The sequence below is a fragment of the Nymphaea colorata genome, chromosome 3, assembly GCF_008831285.2.
Source record: "Nymphaea colorata isolate Beijing-Zhang1983 chromosome 3, ASM883128v2, whole genome shotgun sequence".
NCBI lineage: Eukaryota > Viridiplantae > Streptophyta > Magnoliopsida > Nymphaeales > Nymphaeaceae > Nymphaea > Nymphaea colorata.
In genome coordinates, this window is record NC_045140.1 from 18,230,894 (window position 1) to 18,240,779 (window position 9,886).

Here is a 9,886-nt window from a genome sequence, read left to right on the forward strand (position 1 = left end):
TTAAAGCGATTAGCTTACAAACATTGCTAATATTAATAAATCACGATAAATGAATTTAACGATAAGAAATTAAGGGCAGGAAAAGAAAAATAAAAGGGCTACAAGAAAGAAGTAGTTCTTTTTTCAAGTTGCACGTCCAAGTCTATCTTCTTCTTTATTACGAAGACCGTTACCTTAATCAAACTGCGTGAATGCTAATTCTATGCTTACATGGCCAGGAGTTGACACAAAAATCATGCTGAACTTTTAGAGTGCCGATATGGTTTTATAGGCCTAAATGAATTGTACTCTGATGATTGTTAATCATGATCAAGACCTTTTCTGTACATTTGTAAAGCATCACTCTGTACTGATTCCTATGCTTCTTAACATGGAGATACATGATATATGCATGGCTAGCTTTGAAAAATTGTAGCCAAGATCATGCTAGATACCATTTTATTTACATCAAAATCGCACTTCAGTAAAGGGAAATAACCTTTTTTTTATCAAATGCGACAATGTCGCTTAATCATTGCAAGGATCAACAACCTCATGAAGGATCTGGCCCCCGAAAACTTGACAGGGAAGAAGTGAGTTCGGAAGATGATTGATAAGGTGAAGACTGTTACGGATACATCCTATTGTCATTATATTGCCTTTCGCGATGTACTTCATATCTTTATTTAAGTGCTACGGTTAATAAGTTTTTTTGGGTTCTTCGTTAATGAAGAGGTGAATCCCCATCACACCTCATACAGTAAAATTACTGGATTCAAAATTGATTTAGAGTGCTCCTTGTTATCATCTTTTGGTGAGTTGGAGGAGTATTTTATTATACCATTTAAGAAGAGAGTCAAAGCCTCCACCTAATCTATTGTCGCTGTGCTTTAACTTACATATTGATAGTCTTTCTTTTACAGCATAAAGAGTTGATATTTCAAGAATTCAAAACAAAACCGCCTACTAACTCCCACCCCATTCCTTGGCTCACATATGTAGTGGTGAAGGCCTTGGTTCTTATTTATCGGTTTAATAATAATTTAAGAAGTTTGGACACAATCAAATCAATAACAAATGCATTTCAAACATAGGCCAAGGCAAACAAGAAAGGTCAAGTACAGCAAGAGCTTCATATTCCAAGCTAAGTGGGGACTTTGGGAACTTTAGGAGAAAGGAATGATCAGGTCAACAGTTCGATAACTAGGGTTTTACTCTACCTTGGCAGTCAGGAAAGAAAAAAAAAGAAGAAAAAGTAAAAAGGAAAGGAAATGACAAAAGTGTCAAATGAGCGAAAGCCTTCACTCTCGTACACTCCTTACAAGGACAGAGAAAATGAAAAACAAAAGTGCAACACTGTGATGATTTTCTCTTCTATGACTTATCTTCAGTTCACCACCCTGCAGTTCTTCCTTACTTCACCATCGTAGCCAGTGAGAGGCTTGATATCTCCCATCTTGATCATGGCCGCCACGAAGTCGGCATAGAAGGCGTCAGAGTTTTCACTGTACTCCGAAACTTGAGAATCGGTAGAGCCTCCATTGAAGAGCTCCTGGTCAGAGTGAAGGAGGCCCCTCTTGGCAATCAGGTCCTTGTAGTAGCTGTTGTCGAAGAAGTTTGGGGTTTCTATGTCAAGGGGAGCCAAGTTGTTGTCGCCTGTGCCATTAGAGGGAGGGCAGTAGGCTTGCCTTGTTCCGGCGAAGAAGCCATCTATGTTGCTTTCACTGTAGATGTGGTTTCTGAAGGTGGTGCACCTTGCCTGGCCAATGGTGTGAGCTCCTGCTTGCACAATCGTGTTGTAAGATATCCAGAAAGAGAGAGAGAGTTGAGTTTTAAGCTCGTCCTGTATTCAAATTCTTGAGGGTGTTTGTTATTGTACCTGATAGTACAACCATATCTTGGACGGAGAGTCCCTGGACGGCGAAGCTAGAGATGAGCTTAGTAAGATTGCTGGTGGGAGCTGGGATGCTGGTGTTTGCTAAGGCTTGGCTTGCTGTCATCGCGTCCCTCCTCCCAAGCTTCACGTCCCAATTTGGACCTCCCAACTGCGCCAGAAACCATGCAGTGTCATAGTGAAACCAGTAAATCATCAACATGTAGGTGCAAAGTCCAGGAAAGATCTAGACGGGTACGATTTATTTCTGCAGAAATTAACAGCTACCTCAACGACAGAGTCTCTGGCTGCAATAGCTATGATGTCGGCGCAGGAGACCACACCAGGGCAGACCTCCTCCACTGCGGCTTTGATGGCATCGATCACCTCAAATCCCCTGACGGAGTTCATATTCGGCCCTGCTCTCTTCTCCCCGATGAAGGTTGGTGTGTCATCCAGCAGAACAGAGCCATCACACCCCTGTGGTGGAAAACAAGAAATCAGAACAGAGCTACTATTGTCAACACTCTAGAGGTCGACATAATTGAACTTGTAAAAGGAACGTTTTTTTTTTTCATTAAGAAGACCACTGAATGTTTAGATAACTAGCAAAGGTGTTAATACTGTGGTGAAGTTACAACTACAGACGAGAGGCTACGAAAATGAGCAGAAGATAGTTGTTAAATGAGGTATGGTCTGGACTCTGTCAGGTGGCTGGAATTAGGCAGAAGCCCACCAGTTTGGCACAAAAGGCACACATTGGATGTGAGTAAACTTGTTTCAGCTTGAAGCTTTTACATCGAACACCATATCACGGTGAATTCAACTGTTGCTGAGACGACACTTTCTATACTTTTATGGAACAAACAAAATATGCAACTGCAAGCTCTCTGCCCACACTTGTCTGATTCTCAGTGTCAGAAACACTACAAGGAACGAAACACGAGGCAGAAAACTGATTGTTGGGACTTAAGAACCATCAAAGTTGTTAATAACCCACTGAGTTCTGAAAATTTCTGGCTTCTCAAAAGAAGCAATTGGAAAGTGGGGGGCTGAAAAGGGAAGGGTAAGCAGAGAAGCTAAATAACTAGTTTGATGGGTCTCAAAAACTATCTTAGTTCAGAATGATAGTCTTCATTGGGACAGGGACGGGCAAGAAGGATTTACATTGATGTGGAACATAGATATGGATAGTGGGGATTTACATTGACAAAGCAGTCGTGGAAGAACATGCGAACAAGCGATGCGCCCATCCTCTTCTCCTTTTCTAAAGCTATCCCAATCTGAGACCGGACGGCGGAGAAGACGCCGGGGCAAGACTCGGAATAGAAGTCAGGGGTGAGCTGAGCAAAGGAGGTTGCAAGCAGAAGAGCTGTGGCAAGGATAAGCACAAGTGAAGAGGAGGAAGCCATTGGGGAGTGACAAAATGAGAGGACCGGGCTGTATTTTTGCTTACTGAGGCTTTGGATGCGTTGTGAAAAACCCCGTATGTAGGTTGCATATTTATAGTGGCCGGTCTTCAAGACTTCCTCTAGATCCGAATACAAGTGGGTTTTCTGATCTCCTTTGTAACACCTTAGGCAGATGACTGGTGCGCCCACTTTGCTTATTTAATCAATAAAATTTCCTCTCATCTCACAAAGGACTTTTGCCTCAGGGGAATCAGATTGAAATGCAACTTGGGCTGTATGGTATCGATCAAGTAAGTATTTGAGGTTCAACCACTTTGCATTTATGTTGTGCCAATGCTCATCGAACCGATGATTTTGACCTGGAACATGTATGTGGAATCAATCAGAGAAAGAAAGGGGGGAAGGAGAAAAGCAGTACAGTAGATTCGTTAGTATATTTAGAACTGAACTGTGTTCCATATCAAAATTATGAAAAACCATTGGCAACTTGGACTGGAGTTTGGTCTGTCAAACGATTCAAGGCGTCTTCCTATCTCCACCAAAATTAGGAGCAATTAGTCAAAACCAAGTACCAGCCCTGCATATTCTCTGCCCAAGGCCGTTAATGATTGAATTTCAAACCAAACCCATCCGATATGACAGGGCATTTAAACATTTGCCCACATTTTTGATATTTTTATAGATTCACAGGGCAACTGGATACGTTTGAGATCCAACAAAAATTTGCACCCAAAACAACCACCTGCGTATATTACTTGATCGATTTGAATCCATTTAAATAAAAACTATGTCAAAGTTGTGCGTTAGAGCGCCACGTTAAATTCTATTGCATGTTGTGACTAAATCAAGTTGAGAAAAGTTTTGGACTTGCCAAATCAAAGGAACATGAAGTAGTTAAGTTGTATAAGCAGAAGTTTCTCTTCTGGTGCTTCTCTAATGGCTTCTTGGGTTATTTGATCGCCTTATTCTTAATTTGGCGGTGGATATTTAGCAACTTTGACTGAAGGCTTGTAATAGAGACGCTGAACAAGATGAAGAGGTAACAAAGTCAACATGAGTATCACCAACTCTATCCAAATGAATCGTGCAACTAACAACAGGGTTGGCCAACCTCTCATATCAAGAGCTTTTACTGATTTAAAGTTTTAATATGTCCATTAGTTTGGTAGGCATTGCCATTTTTGGTGGATTGTGGGCTGCTACTTGAAGAGACTTGGTCGATGATTAATACAGATAGTGATGCACCGTATACGATGCAGCATAAAACTATTCTGAATTGAACACAACAGAGGTGGATCCAGTTAATTTTTTTTACTAAAAAATTATGTCAAAGAAAATATAAACATCTTAATGCATTCATAAAAACTATTTTGATATAATACATGATTTGATTCAAGTTGTTTCTATAAAAAATATGGATTTTTTATTATCAAAAGGTTTATGCTATGGGAGCCATTCATTTCTTCTTATTACAAAAACAATATTAAAGTCTAACAAATGGTCAACTTAATATATGTTTGGCATCAACATATTCTTAAGATCATATCAATAAGGTTGCTTTGCAAAACAAACATTTTAAACATGAAAATTAAGGGATCCCGTTTTTATTCCTGACCTAAGCGTCTGGCTCCCACCAATTTTTGAGCATATATGAAATTCCAGTTTTGAACAGTTTTATGAAGTAATCTTTTCAAAAATCTAATTGATTGCTGATGTTCATTTTTGTCAACTTGATGAATGGAGTTAAAGAATGATTGGCATGAGGCTTGAGGTACACATTTTCTTAATTTCCTTATCTGTCGCCCGTATGTTGACATTAAAAAATCAAATCTATATCATATAAATAAAGCTCCTTCTTTGTGATAAAAGCCGATTCTAGTTGCAATGGTCATTTCCAAACCGCTATTGATGAGGAAGGTGAACCTTTCCAGCGGAGCTTATTTTGACAACCTAAAAAAAGGAAGGAATCTGTAAATTACATTTATATCTACATAAAACTTAAGCCAATAATTGTACTCTTACATAACCTTTGAAATTATCTTGTAACGTTTCAAAGGTTATGATGAACAGGATGAAGGGTATATTGCCTAAGGTAGTTGGTATTGAGCAAGGGCCTTCGTTCCCAAGTGCGTCATACGAGATTAGATTTTACTAGTGCACAAACTTGTAAACAGCCAGGAAAACAGCAGGGACAGATCTATCCGCATCAAATTGGATATTTCAATGGCATACTACAAGGTAGAGTGGTGCTTTTTTGGAGTTTATGCTAACTCATCTGGGGTTTTGTGAGGCTTGGATCAGTGGTATTAAGCGTCTCATTCAGCTCGGTGCTCAACGGCGGAGAAGGAAACACGTTTGTGGGGTGCAGGGGTATCCGATATGGGGACCCTCTTCCCCTCTTCCTGTTTATCCTAGTTGTTCAAATTCTAACTAGGGGACTTGAGTGGGAGGTGTTTATCTAGATCCAGCTCTATCCCTCCGTCCGAGATTCTAGCGACCGGAGCTTCTTTCTCACTTCTCAGGTGATATGATAATCTGTTGTAAGGCTGATCAACAGTTTCTCTTGAGAGTTCAGAGAGTGTTGAAGAACTTGAAGAAGAAGTAGGGGTTAAAAACTTAAAATCAACTCTGCAAGGTCATGTTATGCGCCCCTTCGTATTCTTGTAGGGTAAGTTGAAGAGGTTTCTAGTACATTAGGTTGAGGGAGCTCTAGTCTTTCATTAACCTGCCTTTACGGTGGATCTGAACTTGAATCTTCAAGAGAACGTCATAAGTAAATTGGTAGCCTGGAGGATTGAATGCCTGTCATATTCTGGAAGAACATGTCAAGGCATGTTGTACGAAGGTGATTAAATTTCTGGTTATTGTGTTTTAAAATCCCAGTTCAGGTGATAACTGGAAGTGGGAGGAAATTACGGAAGCAGCCGTTATCTTTTAGATAGATAGCGTGTTATGTTATTTCATTCTTTTATTTTCGTTGTGTTTGTTCTGGTTTTTGAATCAATACTTCTTATCACTATGTTCCCACCATGAATATGATTCAGCCATCAAACTTGCCCCCAAGGAGAACATTTCTTATTTAAAAAACTTCACCATGCGGAAAAGAGCATGAGAAAGATTTTCTTATTCGGAAATTTTTCTTCTTTCAAACATCGGACCTTGGCATGGCAGGTTATATTGGAACAACAAACCAGTTGATTGGTGACAAAGAGGAGATTCTAGGCAGAAAGTCGTACGCCATAGAGGTGGGCGAATGTCTTCTTTGAAAATGTATTTTCTGTTCAAAGAAAAGCTGGCTCACAACAGTTGAACAGCTCCTACTCGGGTATGACTTGCCACCTCATGAACATATATTGAGACAACAAAGCAGAAGATTAATATTGTTTATGACCAACAGGTTTAACAGAAAATAAAATTATGCTGGCAATAAAGCCAATTTTATTCAAAAGATATTAGAACGAAGTACTGTAATGAGCTATATAGCATCCCATAGTTAAATACGACTCTTCTGGGCATTGGAGTGAAGGATGACAATGAGAACAGAAAATCTTTGGATCCACATACTCTTCTCCAAACACAAACGCATGTCTAGCTAATAGTTAGAAGGCAGATTTTAAGCAGGAAAAACAAAATCTTTATCCACATGAAGCTTTAACTTTAGTTTCCTTTAGGATCTGTGAAGAAGCTGTTTATTGATGGCATGATTTCTGGAGGTCTGTTGCGAACAAACTTCCTGAGGCTATGTTCAGCATATCTTTCCCCTTCAGCAAAGTTTTCAAGAATTCCTGCAGCTCTGTTTTCCTTGCTAACCCTGTATGAGCAATAACATTAAAGCAACGTATTAGGAAAACATACTTCAGCTGCTAAAATAACCAAAACCGACTATGTGACAGCATATAAAAGCAATTCTTGTTTATAAGCTGAGTAAAAGAACCAGCATCATCATAACCAACAGTTAGTCATTCTGCGGGCCAACGTCACTTGGTGAGACAGCAACGGATAGACTACAGAGGCAGGTTTGGCTTGCCTCCCAAACTTTTAATAGTGGTGAGACTGCCACAGGCCCAGGGATGAGAGCGAGGATAGGGGAGGACGGAACAATAAAACCAGAGACGGTGGCAAGCACAGGATATAACTAGAAGCTGAACAAACATGATGATTTTTTCAATAACGAACCGTGTCATAAGCAGAGAGAATCTAGTTCCCACCAAAAAAACAGAATCAAATACCTCTCAAACAACATAAATCAGACACAGGATTGTGGAATTAACAGGAACCATTTTTTGCATGCATACTTCTCGATTATACATCCTAAATTTAGCATCTCCTTATCAATCAGTCTTCAAAAAACAATAATAACAGAAATTAAAGTACGGCTCCTACAAATCAAGCAAAGAATAATTCACGAAATTGGAACTAATAGAGAACAGGAGGAACGCATAGCGCAGCGCAATCAGCGGATATGTCTGCATCGCATGCGTGCAAGAGCACAACCATAATTTATTATGCTTTCACACGCAAACGGAACGCAAAATCGTAAAGGAAAAAGGCGATTGCATTCCACAAACAAAATGTGAGAAGGGGGAGAAGGGACAATCAGCACCTGACTTCAGGATTGATACAGATGTTGCGAATCAATTGCATTCCGCAGATGCCGACAGCCGTACCCACCGCAGCAAAGAGAGGATACACCTGCAATACCCCCACACCCACATAAATCCCCACACAATCATCTTCATCCATAATCCAAAAGAATCATGCACAAAGACGCAAAGAAAATACAGAAGCAGGAAACACATCACACGCGACACCAGAACCGAGTTTGTCCCCTCCTTCCACCATCACCACCACTACCACCACCACCACAATGTAGAAAGGGAAGAGTAAAACAGGGAGGCCAAAAACACAGTAACGAGAAAAGTGTGACGGAAAGGACAGAGGAGGAGGGAAGCCTTGGGAAAAGAAAGAAGAAGGATACCTCGGGCCTTATCCATCGTTTAGCCATGGAGACCGCAGCGAGAGAGAGAAAGAGAGGCAGAAGAATATGAAGCGCAGAGAGAGGAAGAAGAAGACGATGAGAATTTCTCGCCCTCTCCGAATGGAGGCCTGTCCACGCTTTCCATCTTTCTTGGAACTTGGCCTATTATAAAAGCCGCGTCCGACCGTGCCGGTCTACCAATTACTTCTTTGGGCAGTGACGACTATGATGGATCCGGTTCGAACCGATTCAAGCTAATCTCAAAGCCTAAAAAAACGAACGAGAATCCAATCTCTACCCAGTTCTGACCCTTCAAACAAGAGAAAAGAATGAAGCTTCGAACAAGAGAAAAGAAGAAAAGCTTCCGCTGATAACATTTCACTCTTCCAAAGAAATCATAGATAACTTGTAGTTGGGGTTTCACGTTAAAGATTTGAACAAGAAAATGTTGGATTCGGATCAGACACCTGAGCAAATCGAATCCATTTGAAAAGAGGGAGGATCTGGAAGGTTCTTTCCGCGTACGACCCGGAACCTTGAAAACTGATTTGGTTGGTACAATAGTTTTCCTGGAAACATCACAACCAGGAGATTGTAAAAAACAGTGATGGGCTTCGTTATTACCAAGAAATGGGTAAAAATCACAGCCTAGAAGAGAAAAAGCCTATCGAAAAGTGCTCCATCTTATTTTCATTAGTAAATTCTTTTAGATGATTCTTAACAAGAAGGCAGTTCAACATCTTCCGTAAATGAGAAAATGACATCAATACATACATAAATAAGCAATTTACACATATTCTTATACATAAGCTTATTGTATCATTTATGCAGCGGGTCATCACACTCTTGCGTCAATAAAATATGCGTCAACATGTTTGAGCACTTTATTAGTTTGACATGTTGAGCTTTATGCTTAATCTTTATAACAAGCTTTAAGTAAACGACTCTCATATTAAATACAGTATGACACTGCATCTACACTATCCCTCAATCTTATTTATTAAAATCAAACATGCTTGAAATCTCAAGTGCATGCATGCTATCCTGTCATGTGCAATATTAATACTTAATAGGCTCTCTACGAAGTCCATTCAAGGCAAATAGACGAGTTAAGGAGGAAAAATAAAGAAAATAGAAGGCCGTTCATCGCAATACGAATAACGCATTGATAATATGGTTATCACATGCTTAACAACAGTCATTGGTTGTGTTCCAAAGCTTTGCACCCAGATTCTCATCCTCATCTATCATGCTCATTTGTTGGCATCCATTGCCATGCTAAGTGTAAATGTCTGTACTTAGGTTTTGTGTTTTGATACAACCACTGCAAAAATGCCCGTTTCACTGACGCGAAAACGGAAATGCCGTGCATTTACCAACGCACACAGGAAGGCGAAAGTGGGGAGCATGCCTTGTTTTATTTTCTGATGCAGCTTTTGACGTGTGTGTCGATGAAAATGCTTTTCGTTGACACGTTGTGCAAAGCGTCAGTGAAAAATGCAAGAGTTTCTCTACCATTATTAGTCTTCACATCAAAGAACCTCTGCATGTAGTGGTGCATTCACCGGTATTATGCGTCCACATCAGTGAAGTGCTGGCGGGACATCCCATGTCAGTGAATGGCTCTTCCACGACGTTCATTTC

General features: G+C 40.2%; 2 protein-coding genes across 2 annotated transcripts; both read right to left on the reverse strand.

Annotated features, from left to right (window-relative positions):
• Positions 1 to 1,030: 1,030 nt before the first annotated feature.
• Positions 1,031 to 3,312, reverse strand: LOC116249622 (peroxidase P7-like). The gene is made up of 4 exons (XM_031622786.2): positions 3,058 to 3,312; positions 2,141 to 2,332; positions 1,859 to 2,024; positions 1,031 to 1,758 (listed from the first exon to the last, which is right to left on the reverse strand). Exons 1-4 carry the CDS (start codon positions 3,262 to 3,264, stop codon positions 1,367 to 1,369), a joined length of 957 nt encoding a protein of 318 aa, XP_031478646.1. The 5' UTR covers positions 3,265 to 3,312; the 3' UTR covers positions 1,031 to 1,366.
• Positions 3,313 to 6,662: 3,350 nt separating this feature from the next.
• On the reverse strand, positions 6,663 to 8,395 carry LOC116251049 (uncharacterized). The gene is made up of 3 exons (XM_031625109.2): positions 8,243 to 8,395; positions 7,868 to 7,956; positions 6,663 to 7,075 (listed from the first exon to the last, which is right to left on the reverse strand). The coding sequence occupies exons 1-3, from the start codon at positions 8,267 to 8,269 to the stop codon at positions 6,922 to 6,924; spliced, it is 270 nt and encodes an 89-aa protein (XP_031480969.1). The 5' UTR covers positions 8,270 to 8,395; the 3' UTR covers positions 6,663 to 6,921.
• Positions 8,396 to 9,886: the final 1,491 nt, after the last annotated feature.